Genomic DNA, 18,904 nt, shown 5'->3' on the forward strand with positions numbered 1-18,904 from the left:
TGCATATTTTATTTGATTTAATTTTATTTTGATAATTTTAAAATTGATTAAATTAGTTTGATTTTGATTTTGATTTTGATCAATAACCGACCTATATCGATCCGTAAACATCCCTAATGTTTACATGAGATACACTCATCTATTATACACATCCTACATAATAATTCGTGTGACATTCACTCGTCCTACCATAACAGTAAAATATCCCATAAAATCCCACAATAATAAAAATAATTATGAGGCAAGAAAAAAAAATCTTTTTTAATAAACAAAAAAAATCTATTTTTTCTAAACCCTAATCCAACCACTCTCCTCCTTTCTTCTCCTAGATTCAGATTCCACCCACATCTGTCGGCCGTCCCTTAAAACTCCAACATTTCTTCTTCTTCTTCCTCTGTTTTTTTATTTTTACATCAAAAAATTGTATTTTTCTTCTGGATTTGACCTTTTGGGTGTTAAATCTAATTGAAGAGAGGAACGAAGAAATAGAAAAAAAAACAGTGACAGTGACGGCAGTCACCATTTTTCCCGGCGAACAATACAAGGGAAAAGAGTAAGAAGAAATAATGGTTATTTTTAAGTTAAAATAATTTTTTTAATATTTATATAAAATAAAACTAATTTAAATATTTTAAAATTAAAATAACAAAAATAAGTCAAAAATATATTAAAGATCAGATTTTTAAGTATGTGACAATGTATATTATAAGTCAATCTATTGTAAATAAGTGTCTTCTACCCGATGGTGTCGGAATTATTCCCATGCCAAGTCAGCTAAAAGTGTATAATAATTATTATATATGTTAAAGTTGAAATAATGCTGACAAGTTTGTGACTTTAGCCTATAGACTCCCTGTTTTTACTCCTTAGCAAAACCAAAACCAAACCACCCAACCCCCCCCGCTAGCTCTCCGACTGTCTCACGGCAAGTTTTATTCAGGAAAAGGTTAGTCTTTCAGTCACTTTTCTTTATCTCATTCTATACTAGTGTATGTATGCATTCAATTTTTAATTTTTTTCAAGAATTGAGAGCTATTGAATCTTGATTTTCCGGCTGAATAGAGTGTTTGTGAAAGAGTTCAGTCTGTGATTGTGAAGGATGTCTTTATGCATGCGACTGTTTTCTGTTATGGGGTTGTTGGTTTTTTGGGTGGGGGTGGGGTGGTTTTAGTTTCTGGTTTTTTTTTCCTTTTAATGCGCTAGTGGTTGTGCAATTTGATCAATAAAAATTGTGTATTTTGACTTAGGGGCTTATTCTGGAGGATGGATTCAGGGGATGTCTCTCTTCCGAAGAGGAGGACTAGACAGCAATTCTTGAAATATTGTGTTGAGTTTATTGAGAAAAGGAACAGGTTGTGTCAAAATGGTAAGCCTACTCAGTCTTCGACTTGTTCTGTGAATATTGGGGAGGATGTAAGTTGTGGGAGGAAAAGAGATAGGGTGGAGGAAAACACAGATTCTGCAGGTGACAAGGAAAAAATGGGAAAATCAGAAGATGGAAGTATGGTAAAGGTGGACAATGGGAGGAGGAACTTTAGTCCAGGAACTTGTGAGTCCATCACGAAACCGCCTTTCGTCAAGGAAATATCTGATGACGACGGGGAGGAGGAGGAGGAGGAGGAGGAGGAGGAGGGGGAGGGGAAGGAGGAGGAGGATAATGATCGTGATGTTGTTTTAACTGGGGAGGCTGCTGCAGGCTCTGCTGTAAATACTGGATCATGTTCAGTATCGTGGTCCAATGTGGGCTCTGTTGGTTTAAGGAGTCCTATGTTAAATGTAGCAGATGATGAGGTTGTTTCATCTACCTCAAGCATGTGTTGGACAGCGGAGAAATCAGAAAAGGTTATTGTTACAATCGCATCTTCTGAGTCAGAATCTGAAGCTTCAAGTGATGAGGATAATGATGACTCCGAAGACGAGAATTACCAGGTGAAAGAATCATCAAGTTCTAGTGAATCTGATGATATGAGAAGTGATTTTAATGATGAGGAATCAAAAGATGGTGATACATCGAAAGATGATGATCTGAGTTGTCCAACTGAGCAAGAAAACCATGAAGAAGGAAATAAGGAGTCTAATGGTGGGGAGCTAGTACCTCAGTTTGCTGTTGAGGGTGAAAAGAACAACAAAGGCCGAGCATATCTTCTTCGGCCGCGCTCACTTCCTAAGTCCAAAAAGAAGAAGTTAAACCATGGAAATTGTAGTAGCCCGATTCTTCTTAGTGAATCCTCGTCTGAGGAAGACTGTGAAGTTGATGAGTCGGTGCAAAATGTTGTTCAAAAGGATGCTGTTAAAAAGACTCGGAAGAAGATTCTTAAAGATTCTGAATTTCTGAAGTTTGTTGTTGATTCCATAAGAAATGTTGATGATGATGATAAACTTACTCCTCCTGAAGAGAAGGAACAAAAGGAACAGGTTCTTGTCAAAGAAACACTTCCTTTAATATTCCGGTTTGAAGACGAGGAACCTCTCCCCCCGGAGAAAGAAGAATGGGAAAAGGGAGTTGATGATCTTTTTATTGAAATGGACATGTGTATCTTAGAATCACGTATTGGCTTTACAAATCCATCTGATTCGCCGATGCAAAGTGAAAAAATTAGTGGTTGTCAGATGGGGAGCCACCAGCTTGTTCTAGATGAACAAATTGGACTCCTATGTAAAGTTTGTTCCCATGTGCATTTGGAGAGCAAGTACATCTTCCCTCCATTTGTAAGTATACGAGTTTTGTCCTGTCAAGCACTTTTCTTTTCAATTAGGAACACGATTTACAAGATCTGTTGTTACTACTTTAATAGATCCCATCTTTTATCTTAATGACTCTGTAGTAGTTTTCGCTCTACTTATGCATGCTAAAGTTTTTATTTTATTCTCTTGCAGTCCTGCACACATGTTCTACTAAATCTAAATTCATGGCAGTTTTTTCTATAGCTTTACCATGCCAAGCTGGAAGTACTGATGGTTTTTAGCAGTTAGGATAATTGAGAACTGAAGTGTTCTTGACATAGTGCATGATAAGAATAGGGACAATGCAGCTGGTTCTATGCCTCAGAGATTCATAAAAGCGGAAACTTTGACAGTTTGCTATGGCCTAATGGTTTTTCTTTCAGTTAAATGGACATGCTAAAAATTTACAGCAGTAAATGGAAATAGTTCAGTCAATTAGTTTGTGAGGTTTCTTAGTCCATAAACTAATATTTGTACTTGATAGCCCTAGTTACATGTTCTTTTGCCATCCTTTTTATTTTTTTTGGTTAAATAAGTTTTACTTTATTATCAAGTAAAGACAGTTTACAGCTCAAGGAAAAGTAAAACCACAGGACTATACAAACCATAGCCTGGGATACACCACAACCCCTAAAACATCAAGCTAGACAGTATGCATCAGTTAAGGATAATAATTTAGTTCTTGCAAATCAGTTTGTGAGATTTGTTAGTCCATAAATTAATATTTATACTTGATAGCCCTAGTTACATGTTCTTTTGCCATCCTTATATTTGATTTTATGAACTCTGCTCACTAATTTATTTTTTGTTCACTCTTAAATTCTTAAAGGCTGAGAGAACCCGAGGGAGGCATGAAAGAAAATATTTTGGAGAGTCCCCATCTCTCTTGGATGTTGACGGCTTCAAATTTCATGATTCTTCTGCCGTTCATGATGCTGCTATTTTTAGGGAAGGAACTGTATGGGATTTAGTTCCCCTCAGTGCCAAAACAACAATGTATCCTCATCAACGTGAAGGATTTGAGTTCATGTGGAGAAATATTGTTGGAGATATGTATCTTGAGAAGCTGAAAGAGCCTATATCTGGTAATAGGGGAGGATGCATAATCTCACATCCACCTGGCACAGGAAAAACCCGTCTCACTATAGTATTTCTCCAGGCATTTTTGAAGCAGTTTCCGAAGTGTCGGCCTGTAATCATAGCTCCATCCAATTTGCTTCTTAACTGGGAAGCCGAGTTCCAAAAATGGGAGGTCGACATTCCCTTCCACAACTTGAACAGCAAAGATTTCTCTTTCCAGGAAGATGAAGCTACTGTTAGTGTCTTCCACTGTTTATCCCGTGCCGGAAAAAACAATCCACATCTTATACGTATGGTGAAGTTGAGATCCTGGGCTAAAAGTAAAAGTGTTTTGGGAATCAGCTATGACTTGTTCAGGATTCTCACGGGAGAAGATGGAGACAGTTATGCCACAGAGATTAGAGAAATACTTCTAAAGTTACCTGGTCTTCTGGTCCTTGAAGAAGGGCACACTGCTCGGAATGATCAAAGCCTTGTGTGGAAAGCTTTGAATAAAATTGAAACAGAGAAGCGCATACTTTTGTCTGGAACTCCGTTCCAGAATAACATCAAAGAGTTGTACAACACCCTATGCGTAGTTAGTCCAAAATTTGCTGCAGATTTGGAGCATAAATGGGCTTATCTTAGCAGTTCCATTGACAAGAACGTCCGAGCATTGGAAGAGCTTAGGGATATGATTGCACCACTAGTCCATAAATGTAGTGAAAATGTGAAGAAGGTAAGCCTTCCGGGTATAAGGGACATTGTGATACATTTGAAACCCACACATTTGCAGAAAGAGTTGCTTAAAAGAATTCCAGAGAATCCAGGCTCCTTTTATGAACAAAATATGGTGTCTCTAATCTCTGTTCATCCTTCATTAGTGGCAACAAGGAAGGAGTTCTCTGACTTAGAAAGTCAGCTAAAAGAAAGAGGATGTCGGTTGGATCCAGATAATGGAGTAAAAATGAAATTTGTTGTTGAACTAATCAGACTATGTGGTGGATTGAAGGAGAGGGTTATAATATTTAGCCAGTTACTTGATCCTCTAAATCTGATCAAGGAGCAACTCAATTCTCTCTTTGGCTGGACTTTAGGCCGAGAGATCCTCTATATGGATGGAAAACTTGATGTTAAGCAGCGGCAAATATCAATAAATTCTCTAAATGACCCTAAGAGTGATGTAAAAGTGCTTCTTGCATCGATAAAAGCCTGTTCAGAAGGAATAAGTCTTATAGGGGCCTCAAGAGTGGTTTTGCTTGACGTTCTCTGGAATCCCTCAGTAGAACAGCAAGCCATCAGTCGAGCCTACAGGAATGGTCAGACTAAATTTGTGCATGTTTACTGTCCAGTGTCGTCAAAATGGGAGGTGGACAAGATCGAACAGCAGACGAAAAAAAAATATCATTCAGATGTTATTATGTCTAGGAATGAAATGAATACTTTCAAGATGGATCCTTCATGTTCTGTGTCAGAGGATACCATACTAGAATCCATGGTTAAGCATGAGTGCCTCCGTCATATTTTTGAAAAACTATCTCATGCACCACGTGTGGTGCCTCCTACTACATGCTTTAATTCTTGTAATTAACCTTCAAAACAGAGCAGTTAGGTTAGTATGCTTTCTTCTTGTTTACTGGTACATGAAGCAACCAGACTTGTTTAGTGTATTTTGTTAGCTGCCTATCTTTGAGAAATGGCTCAAGTACTTTATCTCTTTCTTGTCAGATCAGTTGGAGCTTTTTTTGGGTTGCGAAGGACATTTGTTAGGACATACAGCTGAGCCTAGAAGAATTTTTGCAGCCATCCTTTTGTGAGGTGCTTCATGACTCGTACTTTACCATGCTCTATCAGTAAGCATTTTTCTTGAGATTCTAAATGACATATTCACAAGAACTACTGTATTAATTTCCTCGTTACTTATACTGATGAATGATCCCAGGACATTGGGAAGCTTCACTATTATCTAGTTCCTTGCTTTTATTGATAAGCAAACTAGTTAATTTGTAGTACTATCTTTAACTGGAGAATACTCTTAACCAAACTATTACTACTATAAGTTTCATTTAACAGTTCTGCGTTGCACGTGAGTTGTTTATACCGAATAAAAATATCAGGAATGCTGTGTTTCTAGACATGAAAGATTTTTAATTTTTTTTGACTTTTGTATCTTTTTCTTATTCCTTTCCTTTTGGTTTCAGGCACTTTGATGCAATTCAAGAATGTGCAGCTTCACATCTGGTTAATGAAGAATGCTGATATGAGTTTTCATCACCCACAGGATGTTCTTGTAACATTGTTTTGCGAGTCAATTTTTTGTTTGAGAACTGTGAAAAATCTCATGCTCCATCTGTTTAGCATATCCTTCAACCCTTGTATTTTGGCTCAAGTCTCTTGGTATATATGTTTCAAGTTGTAGATAGTAAATTGGCTTCATGCTTATATATAAACCCTCTGTTATTAGAAGTTCTTACCCATAAGCACAAATGTGGATACCACTTCTAATCTCACTCTTCTACTATAGTAGAAATATATATATATCACATTATATTTTATGGTTTGGATAAAAAAAAATTCAAAATGATTAAGCAAATACTTTATACACTGATCACAATAAGTTAATATCATTTGGTGTTAACATTGGATATAAAGTAAATATTTATTCTAAGGTTTCATTTGTTTGCACCTAATGGAGATCTAATCTGAAAGTGCATTTGTTTACATTAAGATTTAAGCACTTATTTGTCATCACAACTATCACCATCGTCACCTCGACCAATCACCAATCATCACCTCTGACATCATAACCATCCGCCACTGGCAACTATCATCATTGACAAACATTATTGTCAGTCACTACCACACTTACCAACTCAATCATTATATTATAATTATATCCACTGCCACCATCTTCACCATCACATCCACTACTGGCAAATGCCACCACCGTTGCCATCACATCCACTACGGACAACTGCCATCACTATTATCAGTCACTACCATACTTACCAACTCCATCATTATAAATATATCAATTATCACCGCTACTGGCATCACTATCAACCACTACCACCACTGTGGCCAATCAATAATATGAATCACCTCCACCAACTATCATCATTACATCGTCAACCATCACACATTCTTCAATCATCACCATCATAATCACCACTACCAACCGCTACCATCATGTCATTCATTATAACACCAATCATCTCTCCCGTCTCAACTATCACCACCACCATTACTAGCCACTAAGACTAATCATTATCACTATCACTATTACAACCATCTTCAACATCACCAATGAACATAAATATTTTATTTTTTATTAAATAATAATTTAATTAATTTGTACTCTTTCTAATATTCAATTATCTTTTATTTGAAGTGTGTATTTATATATTATATTTATAAATAAATAAATTATGCACATTCAAATATTAAAATATAAACTATCTTAATTATTCAGTGTTCAAATCTCGATATAATATCTTAATCAATCAAATGTGTATTCAAATTCAAACATCTTAATCTTAACGAAAACGCATCAAGACTTTGGAGATACAATTAATTCCTAACCAAAGATTTCAAAATCTAGCAACTTTGAGTTACAAATACGACCAAATTAAGGATTGTGATTTTTAGAAAAGAAATAATTTAACAATGCAAAGATCTACATTATTGGTCTGATCCCAAAATTAGGAAAAAGAGTTTGAAGGAGTCTCCTAATGTATAGCCTAAATAGTTACTCCTTTCTAAACTGGTTTTATACAATTGAAAAACACGAATTAATTTTTTAAAAAAATAAGAAAGAAAGAGTCAATATCATGATCCAAAAACATTTCACTTTAACATTTTTTTTTCTTTCATTTTTTCCTCTGACTCTGCAGTTACGTAAAACACACACTCCCAGTGTGATCTATTTTTCCCCATTTTTCTTCTCAACACATGCAAAATCAAAATCCAGGTATATATATTATATATATATATAATGCATGGATTATATTTGATTATACATTTACGTACACTATATTTGTTTTTGATGGTTGATGAATGGTTAATTTGTTGTTAAGTGTGCATGTGATCTGCGAAGAAATTGAAATAGAGAGAAGGGTAAAAAGGGTTACATGCAGCGCAGGGGTGATCAGAAGAAAAGTGAATCACAGAATCACTACAAGAGAAATAGTCGAATTGGTGGTCGTTCACCATCAGCACAGCCTCAGTATCAACGGGTTACTTCTGGAAAAGGCGGTGGTAGCTCTGTTCTACCTCCTCCTTCTACCACCACGCAAAGGTATTATCTTCTCTCCTTTTTTTACGAGGAGTGCCACGGTTAAATTAACTAATTTTTTGGTGTGACTTATTAGATGCACATTCGAAATACAATGTCATACATTGGGGGGGGGCATTTGGCGGTGAAAATTGTGAGTATTTGAAAATTTTGTGTTTGGTCATGAATACTACTTGGAGTTTTTTTTGTTTTTTTTTTTGAATTTTTGTGAGTAATTTGGAGGGAAAAAAGCGAAAACAGTTTTTTGTTGTTTTTTAAATCTTGACAAAGATTAAAATAGTTGAATTCCCCGGAATTTAATAGTCAAACGTGTTTTTCAGAGTTCATTGACAATTCACGAAAAAAGTTTTTTTAAAAAAGGTCATGGTCAAACGCCTATCTTGGTTGTACACTTGCTCGGTCCCATTATATGCGGTGGTGCTTCAAAGTACGAGGGTCAAATTAACTAATTTATGGTGTGACTTAGGGTCCACAATTTTCAGGTTTTTTTAATTATAAATTTGAAAATTATGGTCAGAGTACTACAAGTCATAATAGTTGATAATTCAAAATGTTTGTGAGAAAATAAAGGTCAAAGAAAAACTTGTTTGAGTCTTCAATTAGTATTGGAGTCACATAATATGGGATAGATTGGTTGTTACATTTGTGGAATGAAACAGGATGAGATAGAGCAAAATGGATGCAGATGATTCGTTGTATTGCCGTCAACTAGTTTGGGATTGCGTCGTTGTTGTACTTATGCATGTTTGTCAAACAAACAAAGCTTTGCCTTTTCTGAATATGATAGTTTGACCTTAGTGAGGTAATAGTTTTAGATAGCTTGTTTGCTCGGCAAGAGAAGGAAATACTGCAATATGTGCAGATTAAACCCGAATTAATCTCTTATAAGAAGTAGGAGATCAGTTAAGTCTGATTTTTCTTGCCAATTTGCATTGGAAACTTGATAGTTTCCTGTGCAAGTGATCGAGCTCCCTCATCCAAATTCATGATTCACTGCAAAATATAATCCCGTAATTACTTTTAGTCTCCTAATTGTTCTATTATGCCTTGAATGAGTTGACTGAAGTTGAGTTTAAACTGCTTCTGAGTTGTTTGAGTTGCGTGACATGAACGTTACTTTGTATCATGAAGTTATTGATCTAATTTGCTTATTGAGCTATATCATTTTTGAGGATCTTCTTTTCGGGTAATAATCAACTGCACACTGCATGCGTCTGAATGTTTAGGTCACACTTGCATGCGTCTTCTTTGTGTCCTCGTGGACAAAATTCTATAATTCTTGAACTTTATTTGGTTGAATGGAATTTGATATATTATAATGATTTCTCGTATTAGCTTCAAGAAGTCTGATGGAGAAACAGGTCCACTGAAAGTGACTGATGCTGTGCAAAATGATGCCCCTGCCAGAACCTCAGGATCAGGTTTTTTTAATTTTCCTCTAACCATTGACTATTCATATGCCTTCCCAGAATTCCTTGATTTTCGTTCATCTGCTTAATTGCGCTTGTGTCAATGACTAGCAAAATTCTTTCTAGCCTATCTGCATTGCACACTGGTTTACTGAAAAAAATTACTGTTTAAATTACCTTAGATTTCACAGCCGTTTCCCTTCATCTCCGATGATGAAACATCCTATGCATATTGAATGTTTTAACTTTTTGTTTGTTTGTTACTGTTGATGTCAGCGGAGTTTTCAGATTTCTAAAACAGCTCTGCCATTTTGGATTTTCTAGATGAGTTAGTGAAAAAGATACATTTTTGTACTGATACTGGTAAAACCATTGATCTTTGAAGTCCAAATTGTTCTGAGAGTCTGTAGGTTAATAGGCGAAATGATGAAAAGCTTCATTGGTCTAGCAGAGGGTAAAGAATCTCAAATCAAGATTCTTCAATCTGCCTGAAGCAACTTCACACGGATCTATTGCGGGAATGCTGAAATGGGAGAACTTAAAATCTCTAATTTAGATTCTTAAAATCTGGTTCATATACCTTTCCAGAATTGAAAATACAATGCTTTCTAACTAGAGAAAGATTTATTTGAACTTGTAATAGAATACAGAATGCATATACTAAAGAACTTACTGCTGCTTTTTTAGGCTTAATGTGTTGATCGGACAGGTATAAATTTTTTCTCTTCTCGTTCTTCTTTGGTTTCTCTTTTTATTTGTTCATCTGTTTGATTGTTCTGATTGGCCTCTAAATGATGCTGCAATTCTATCATGCTTCTGAATTTTTGATTCCTCACTTCCAATGGATACGTTATTTATCAGTATAAGTGTGTCTTGAACTTGAAAAGTAAAAAATAGAGATTACTACAAATAGATTATATGGACTGCAGTAATTTTAAGCATCTATTTTAGAAAACTAATTGTTGCTCATTTATGGCATGATGAGTAATCTTGTGCTAGATTTATTATAGTTGTGATTTTGGTACATAAGTTATGGTAAGTGGAAAATTGGCAATTCTTCTAGTATTCCTTGAAGGAGAGAAATTTGTTAACTCGGATTTGGGGAATCAGTGGATTGGTGTCTGCACGGGTAGTTCTTCTCATATCTTGCTTTGTGTGGTTTTCGTGCAAGTACCAGTTTTCTTTTCCTTATTCTCAAGCATCACAAATTCACACCTCTTATCTGGTGTGTCATTGGTTATTTCAACAATTCAATGGAAACAATAAATAGTTGTGATGCTATTTTTTCTCATGATTTCATGCATTCTTAGTTTTTGAGATCTTCAATTTCTCTAACTTCAGATAAGTTAGTTGAGCCAGCAGATAGAATCAGACATGAAGATAACCAAATTGTTTCTAGTGCTCTTTCTTCTCAACATACATCTTCAGATTTGGATCCGTCAGCTCCCAAGACCCCCATGAAAGGTATTATTGCTGTCAGAACGTTCATAAGTGAATAGACATTAAAACATATCCCAATCTATTTTCTCTTGATGGATTCTGTGTATGTCTTTAATTGGATGCTCAAGGGTGTGGAATCTCAGTAAAAATGGGAATATACTGAACAGTGGACATATATATATATATATATATATATATGTTTATACCAACTTCATAATTGGACCTACAAAAATCGACTTGCGTATCTGCATTACTTGTTCTGGATTACTAGCATTTTGAGGATTTCCAATGCTGTTTCATTTACTTGTGCTTCTATGAACTGTGTTTGTATTTGGCAGATGACGCTTCTAAAATTGTAGCTCTTCAATTTGGAAGTTTTACCCCAGGTTTTGTGAATGGAATGCAGGTACCATACATGAAAATGTCATTCATATATAGATTATGAATTATTCTTTAACAAGAAAGATAACATTTAACTAATTCTTAGATATGTTTATCTTAACTTCAGATTCCGCAAAGAACCAACTCAGCACCCCCCAACATGGATGAGCAGAAGCGTATTCAGGTAGTCTAAGCTGTCTAGTGATTACTTATGGTTTGTTTTCTTTGCAGATGCTACTTCAGATTGGAATTGGCTAACTATTTAAATGAGCCAAATCACTAAAATTTCGCACAAACTAGATAAAATAGCATGGAGAAACTTGAACAACTCCTCCTCAAATTAATTATTATCCGAGATTTTAGTGCGTTAGGTCTGACTGAATAGATCAAGATAAAGCCTTGAGTTGTATATATCCACCAAATGAAACTTTTCTTCCAATGCCGCATGTGGTTGATTGAAAAACCTGTTCTTTGGGCATGTATCTCCTCGGTGATAGAGAGAGATGGTTGTGGAGATTGTCATGGTCTAGCTATCTTTCTTATTGTTAATGGCATCCATAACTTGAGCCTGTTTTAAGCCGAGGAAGATCATGTTTTCACTATTTGATTCAGGAACAGCATTTGTAGTAATATTATGGGTGGTTTTCCACTTTCTAGCTCTTTCAATTGCCAAAGTGATGTTCTGATAAAGCAACATTCTGTTTTGCAGGCACGATCTAGTCCTTTTAGACCACAGCAGCTTTTTCCTTCTTCTACTCCACATCAGCCGCAGCAGAGGGAGGACATCGGGAAGCCGATGGATAAAAATCCTGATCCTCAGCATTTTCATGAAAGAGATCTACCTGTTCATGTTCAGGTTCCAGCAGCTCAGGCTGTCAGTAGCATGCAGAAGTTTTCTCTCTCATTTCCGGGAGTTCCAGTCAATCCTCCTTTTCTGCAGCCTCATGGTCCTGTGCAGTTCGGAATGCCTGGACCACAGGTTCAACATCAAGGAATACCTAGATCTTCATTCCCAATGCCAATGCCACTACCAGTTGGAAATCCCAACCAAGTTAGGCATCCCCCATTTGTCCCTGGTCTCCAACCTCACCCTATGCAGCTTCAGGGAGCAATGCAACACGGACAAATGATGAACTTCCCTCCTAAATTTGGTCATCAGCTGAGCCCTCCATTTGGCAACATGGGATTTGGGATTCCACCTCAGTTTGGGCAGCATGTTAGGAAGGTTAATTCTCGCAAATCTGTTAAAATTACTCATCCCGACACTCATGAAGAGTTGAAGCTAGATGAGAAGGTTGACATGAAATTGGATGGTGGTTCATCTGGCTTGGCAATACATCATCCTGGAGCTTTACCATCACAGCCTATGCATTATGGTTCCTCTCGTCCTATGAGCTTTTTCCCACAGATGTCCTCGAATCCTATGTTCTTACAAAACACTCCTTCAATTCCTATAACAAACTCCCTTGTGGCGTCCTGCCCTCCCAGACTAGGATATAACTCTTCAGGTAGGAAAACTTACTCACTTTTGTTCGTGAATGTGGTTTAAGTATTAACATGTTTTTCCTATTTCCTATCTTCAACTTTAATGTATGCCTGTGATTTCTGTTTCTCCAGCTCCAGTTCAATTGGCAATTAACCAAGCTCCTGTCTCTGTCAGAAGAGAGGTTTTGGCATCTTCATATCCAGTTTCCAAGAAGATAGCGGAGACAGAAAAGGCATTGCAACCACCTTTTAGAGTTAACTCTAATGAAGAGGAATCAAGGATTCTCTCAGAAACCTCTGTTGAGGTTTCAGAATCTGCCTCCAAGCCAACACCTTTTGCTTCACCCTCAAGCAAATCACTTGTTTCTGTCGATATACCTCCTTCTGGTAGTGCTTCATCTATAGAAAGCAATGTTAACCATGTTCGAGGAGTTGATTATGTTGAGACCGAGTTGAAGAACCCTCCCAAGAAAAGCCAATTAAATCCTCAGCAACTACGAGAGGTATGTTTACTTTTATGATATTGTAGCTTCCACGTCTTCACATCTCTGGTCTCTCTCAAACTACCCGTAGGGCCTACTTTCTGGCAAGGGGAGACCCTTGATTTTTCTGATTATTTAATTATTTTTATTTATTTAAATATGACTTGAGCATTCTCATAACTTTGTCATTATATGAATCAGGAAGGAAATTCTGCGTCCATATCGAACCCTACTCCAACAAATTCAGTAGACCGTATTTCTGAAGGTCAAAATGCTGAAAGTATAGAAACCCAAGCAACTTCCACATTATCAGAGATACCTAGTGATGTTTCCATTTGTTCTGGAGCATCTGTGCGTAATCCATCTGAACGGCCTTATAGCTCCATGGCAGCAAAAAAAACTCAAACTGAAGGAAACTCAAATGATAGGAATGCATCGGATCTAGTATCAAGCACAGGTGGATGTGAAACTAACAATGTGGTTCATCAGTTGTCACATTCTGCTGCTTCCTTATCAGATTGCAATGTTTCCAAAATTGTGGCGCCTGTTGCTATGAATAATAATAAAGAAGTTTGGCCTTCTGCGTCTGGAGCAAAGCATAATGAGGATTCTCATATTCATACTTCACCGTCATCTCCATCATATACCAAAAGTAGGGGAAAAGTCTCTGAGGAAACAAAAACTGAATATCGTCGCGTTCAAGGATCAAGTCCAAAGGATAAACCTACAAATAAGGTGAAAAGTGCTAACTCTAGGGGAAAGAAAAAGAGAAGAGAAATTCTTCAGAAAGCTGATGCAGCTGGGGATACGTCTGATCTTTATATGGCATTCAAGGGACCCAAGGAGAAACTACAGTCTTGGATTTATTCAGGAAGTGTTGAGAGTTGTTCCAGTCTCACTGCAAGGAAGATATCATCAAGTTCCAATGAAGATTTTTCGGCAAATGAGGATAAAAAGAGTACAGGTGAACCAAACAACTGGGAAGATGCTGCTATGTCAACTCCAAAATTGGAAACTTCTGGTGACAATAAAATTGTTAATGATAATCTTAGGCATCCAAATGGTGGAAGTGATACTACAGGACAAAAGAGATACTCAAGAGATTTCCTTCTTACCCTTTCTTCTCATTTCGGTGATCTCCCTTCTAATTTTGAAGTTCCGTGGCATATGGTGGAGGCCCTTTTGAGTCCTAACTCCAGCATTTCGAAAGGGGTGGATTTTAACAAGAATGGTCCAAACCCCTGTCCTGGACAAATTAATAGCAGACAAGGCTGCTCTTCTTGGTCTGAGAACCGTCCTACTGGAATGGCAGATGATGGCAGGTGGACCAATGAGCAACATATTGATATCAACCAAGGGGGAAGCGTTAATGGTGCTCGTCCGGGTCGAGGAAACCACAAGAATATGAGGAATTTACAAGGACAACCACCTAGCCAATATGTATCTGTGTTACCTGCTGGAACAATGCTGCCATTAGCCTCTCAGGGAGGAATACAACATATTCGGTCCGATGCCAACCGCTGGCAGCGGGTTTCTGGCTCCCGAAAAGGTTCATTTCCTTCTCACTCTCCACTGCAAGTTATGCACAAAGCTGACAAGAAATATGAGATACGCAAAGTGACTGATGCGGAAGAGGCAAAACGTAGACACTTGAAAGCTATCCTCAACAAGCTAACGCCACAAAATTTTGAGAAGCTGTTTGAGCAAGTAAAGGAGGTTAATATTGATAGTGCTACCACTCTTGCTGGTGTCATTTCACAGATATTTGACAAAGCTCTAATGGAGCCAACATTTTGTGAGATGTATGCAAATTTTTGTTATCATCTAGCCGGGGAGCTTCCTGATTTTGTGGAGGACAATCAGAAAATAACCTTCAAGAGACTTCTCCTTGATAAATGCCAAGAGGAGTTTGAGAGAGGTGAAAGAGAAGAAGCAGAAGCCGACAGTATGGAAGATGATGGAGTGGTGAAGCTGTCAGAGGGAAAGAGAGAGGAGATGAGATTACAAACACGAAGAAGGATGTTAGGTAACATAAGATTGATTGGGGAATTATACAAGAAAAAGATGCTTACAGAGAGGATAATGCATGAGTGCATCCAGAAATTGCTCGGGCAGTACCAGACTCCAGATGAGGAAGATATTGAGTCTCTCTGCAATCTTATGAGCACTATAGGAGAAATGATCGACCATTCCAAGGCGAAGGATTACATGGACGCCTATTTTGATATGATGACGACAATGGCTAACAATACAGATTTGTCTACTAGGGTGAGGTTTATGTTGATGGATATTATTGATTTGAGAAAAAATAAGTGGCAGCAAAGAAGAAAAGTAGAAGGCCCCAAAAAAATAGAGGAAGTGAGAAGAGATGCTGTTCATGAACGTCGAGCTCAGGTTGGTCGGTCCACTCGTGGTTCAAGCACTGTTTCTTCTGCTAGAAGAGGGCAGCCTGCAGATTTAAGTCCTCGGCCATCCATGTTTTCTTCTCCAGCTCCTAAGATGACTCCATTTCGTGGAATACCATCACAAAATCGTGGATTTGGAAGCCAGGATTGCAGGTTAGAAGCTAAACATCGACATGAGAGTAGGACATCATCAGCTGCCATGCCACAGCGATCTATTGATGATAATAAAACGATGAGTCCGCAGGGAGTCCCCGGAAGGGGAACTCCTTTCAGGGGCCCAGCAATGCATTCTGGTGGTCCCGTGACTGCTGGGGCAGGTGGCTGGTCACCATATAACTCAAGACAAGAATCAATATCCAGATATGCTCCAGGGACAGTTATGAAGACTACTGCTAATTATGCTCGACCAAATCAACATGAGCACGCACATTATGCAGAAAGAGAAGTAACAAATACAAATCGTCATTTTGGGAGATCTGCCGAACCACCAGCACCAAATTCACCAGGAACGATATGGTCTGAAGAACGTCTTGGAGAAATGTCAATTGCAGCTATTCGCGAATTTTACAGGTAAAATTTCTCTCTTCGATTGTTTAATTTGTCTATATCCTAATTGCTAATCCTTTCTTTTACAGTGAATCCGTAGAGGAGGCTGTGTTGAAAATAATACAAGTGACCAGTGCATTACTGATCATAAAATGTAAAGAAAGATTATAACTTGAGGACTTCTTTCGGAATCTGCATCATAGCAAGAGTGTAAAAGAACCATCTGAAGGAAATGATAAGACCGGCTAATTAATTATGAAGTTTACATTCTTGAGATATGATAACTTCTATAGACTTTCTTGTCAGTGTAATTAATGTGATCGAGTATTTGTTTGGACATATCTGTAACGTGAAAGTTATTTTAGTAAGGAAAAGAACTATGAATGTAGCTTCACATTCAGGGAGCCGAAGTTGTTAGGAAACTTATAGCAAAGAAAACTATTACCTACATTTACATAATGTACGTGGAGTTATTCTTTCGTTATGTTTGACTACATGAGAGAAGATCCTTTCAAGGATTTCATTTGGATAATCTCAAAAATCCTACTCTTCCTATACTTTCCTTTTACAGTCATAATGCGTGTGATTTTCTGGTTCCAGTGCAGTTGATGAGGACGAAGTTGTTCTACGCATTGGAGAATTGAACTCACCGAGTTTTCATCCAATAATGTTATCGATATGGGTAAATGACTCATTTCAGAGGAAAGAAAGGGACAGGGATCTTCTTGCTCGGCTTCTTATCAGTCTTACGAAGTCCAAGGTGGTACTGGAAACCAAACATCTCATTGAGGGGTAAGCTACCAATTTCTTTTCTAATGCCATCCGAGTCTGTGCTTATAATTGTCTTTCTCTTAGCAGGTTTGAATCAGTTTTAGCTACATTGGAGGATGAAGTTACTGATGCTCCCAAAGCAGCTGTATTTCTTGGTCACATTTTCGGTAGATTAATTAGCGAAAATGTGATCTCTCTGAAAGAAACAGGACATCTTATAAGACATGGCGGTGAAGAGTCTGGTCATCTTCTGCAAACTGGATTGGGATATGAACTTCTCGAAAGTACATTTGACCTTATACGATCAGAGAAGGGAGAATCAGCCTTGAGAGATATCTGCAGCGCGTCTAGCACACAGTTGGAAGATTTTAGACCACCCGTGCTGTCCAAATGAACCATTTTTTTCTCATTAGGTGGCGACAATAACCTTTTGTTTTCGACCTGGTTCTTCATTATTTTACCTAAGAACAAATGCAGAAGCAGGACAACTGCATATGCATAGTATTTGGTGTAATGCTTAGGCGTGTATACGTGACTGTTGATATCAACTTTTTGAAGCATATATCAATTTGGCTTACTGGGCTTGGTGTTTTCCAAGATAGTATAATGTTCTAGGTAATTTCTTTCCTTCTGTTCAAGTCTCAGTGGACAGAGTTATCCGTTACCTATATTGGTGGGAGGTAGCAGATACCTCAGTCTAGGTACGCGTCCTCTCCCCCCCCAACCTCACCCCTATCCCCACCCCATGGTGGCCTATAATTTGTTAGGTCATAAGTTTATGTTGTAGTTGACAACTGACAACCAGTTCTCACTTAAACTCAATGAAACCACCTCCCATTCGTTTTTGAACCTTGGTGGGAGGTAGCAGGTACTATGCGGAAGATATGTGGCGTACATAAGTTTGTTCGGACACCATCTTTATATAAAAAATGATACTCTATGCATCAAAGTATCTAATGTTATTACTAGTAAATGCACATAAAGAGTGTAATCAAGTGAGTCTTTTCATAATTGTTGTCTCTTCCGTCCAAGAAATACACAAGTGGAGCACAAATATATATCATATGAAGACTGATATAAATAAATTGACTGGGAATGAAGTTTGTAAAATATTTTGATATAAAACCGTTTTATTTCCTAAAACAGATTGTATTCAACAGTTTGAGTAGCTACTTTCAGAAACTTATTAGCAAAGACTCGAATGACATTGAAGAGATTGTGCACATAATGTGGGAGAAAAATCATAAAAGAACAACTAGTTACGAGAGTGGTTGATTTTTTGTATTAATAGATCTTTGTAATAGTATTTAAAATTTGAGGAAGTGTATAGCATATAGTAGCTCATATATGAGATTCAATTTTTGACATCATGTGAGATTACTTTTTTAGAACAGATTTGATCGGTATGTTTCAGCCAAATTAGTCAAATTAGATGATTTTGCTAACTATTAGAAATTATAGGATTTGATGTTTTAGAGAAATCATATATTTTTTACAAATATTTGAACATATTCCAAATATTTTTTACAAAAATTATAATCACACAACTTCATCTTCAATCTCAACTCCATAAATTTGATAGAAAGTGAAAAATATTTGAAATCTATGGCAAAACGCCCATCAAATTATTCTCTTCGTAAAATTTCAATTTTTTCACCAACATCCGGTGGAATTCACTGTTTACTTCTGTTTTAATTATATATATAAATTATACACTAATTACACACAATTATATGTATATTATACATGAATTAAACATATATTATATATCTGCGGGTTATTTTTAGTTTAAGCGGAAGTGATGCAATTTACAGAATTGCCCACCCTTGGTCAAAATTAGGGCTTTCCATACAAGTTTTGAAGGTAATGATCAACAGGGCCAAGTTAGTTTACAGATTCGGGTCAACC

At 37.1% G+C, this 18,904-nt stretch overlaps 2 protein-coding genes across 5 annotated transcripts; both read left to right on the forward strand.

The window, feature by feature from the left end:
* The first annotated feature begins 621 nt into the window (after window positions 1-621).
* Window positions 622-6,249, forward strand: LOC129889767 (SNF2 domain-containing protein CLASSY 4-like). 3 transcript variants are annotated; one of them, XM_055965209.1, is made up of 5 exons: window positions 622-946; window positions 1,248-2,709; window positions 3,554-5,395; window positions 5,512-5,636; window positions 5,985-6,249. In XM_055965209.1, exons 2-3 carry the CDS (start codon window positions 1,264-1,266, stop codon window positions 5,372-5,374), a joined length of 3,267 nt encoding a protein of 1,088 aa, XP_055821184.1. In that variant the 5' UTR covers window positions 622-946; window positions 1,248-1,263; the 3' UTR covers window positions 5,375-5,395; window positions 5,512-5,636; window positions 5,985-6,249. The 3 variants fall into 3 exon arrangements, with proteins under 3 accessions (XP_055821184.1, XP_055821181.1, XP_055821182.1); XM_055965206.1 differs by having other exon boundaries at window positions 5,512-5,601; XM_055965207.1 differs by having other exon boundaries at window positions 5,517-5,601.
* A 1,414-nt stretch (window positions 6,250-7,663) lies between these two features.
* On the forward strand, window positions 7,664-17,593 carry LOC129888488 (eukaryotic translation initiation factor 4G-like). 2 transcript variants are annotated; one of them, XM_055963454.1, is made up of 11 exons: window positions 7,664-7,753; window positions 7,860-8,080; window positions 9,413-9,498; window positions 10,828-10,950; window positions 11,265-11,332; window positions 11,435-11,491; window positions 12,017-12,815; window positions 12,925-13,295; window positions 13,476-16,249; window positions 16,826-17,017; window positions 17,084-17,593. In XM_055963454.1, the coding sequence occupies exons 2-11, from the start codon at window positions 7,914-7,916 to the stop codon at window positions 17,388-17,390; spliced, it is 4,944 nt and encodes a 1,647-aa protein (XP_055819429.1). In that variant the 5' UTR covers window positions 7,664-7,753; window positions 7,860-7,913; the 3' UTR covers window positions 17,391-17,593. The 2 variants fall into 2 exon arrangements, with proteins under 2 accessions (XP_055819429.1, XP_055819430.1); XM_055963455.1 differs by lacking the exon at window positions 17,084-17,593 and having other exon boundaries at window positions 16,831-16,918.
* Window positions 17,594-18,904: the final 1,311 nt, after the last annotated feature.

This window comes from Solanum dulcamara, chromosome 5 (genome assembly GCF_947179165.1).
Source record: "Solanum dulcamara chromosome 5, daSolDulc1.2, whole genome shotgun sequence".
Taxonomy (NCBI): Eukaryota; Viridiplantae; Streptophyta; class Magnoliopsida; order Solanales; family Solanaceae; genus Solanum; species Solanum dulcamara.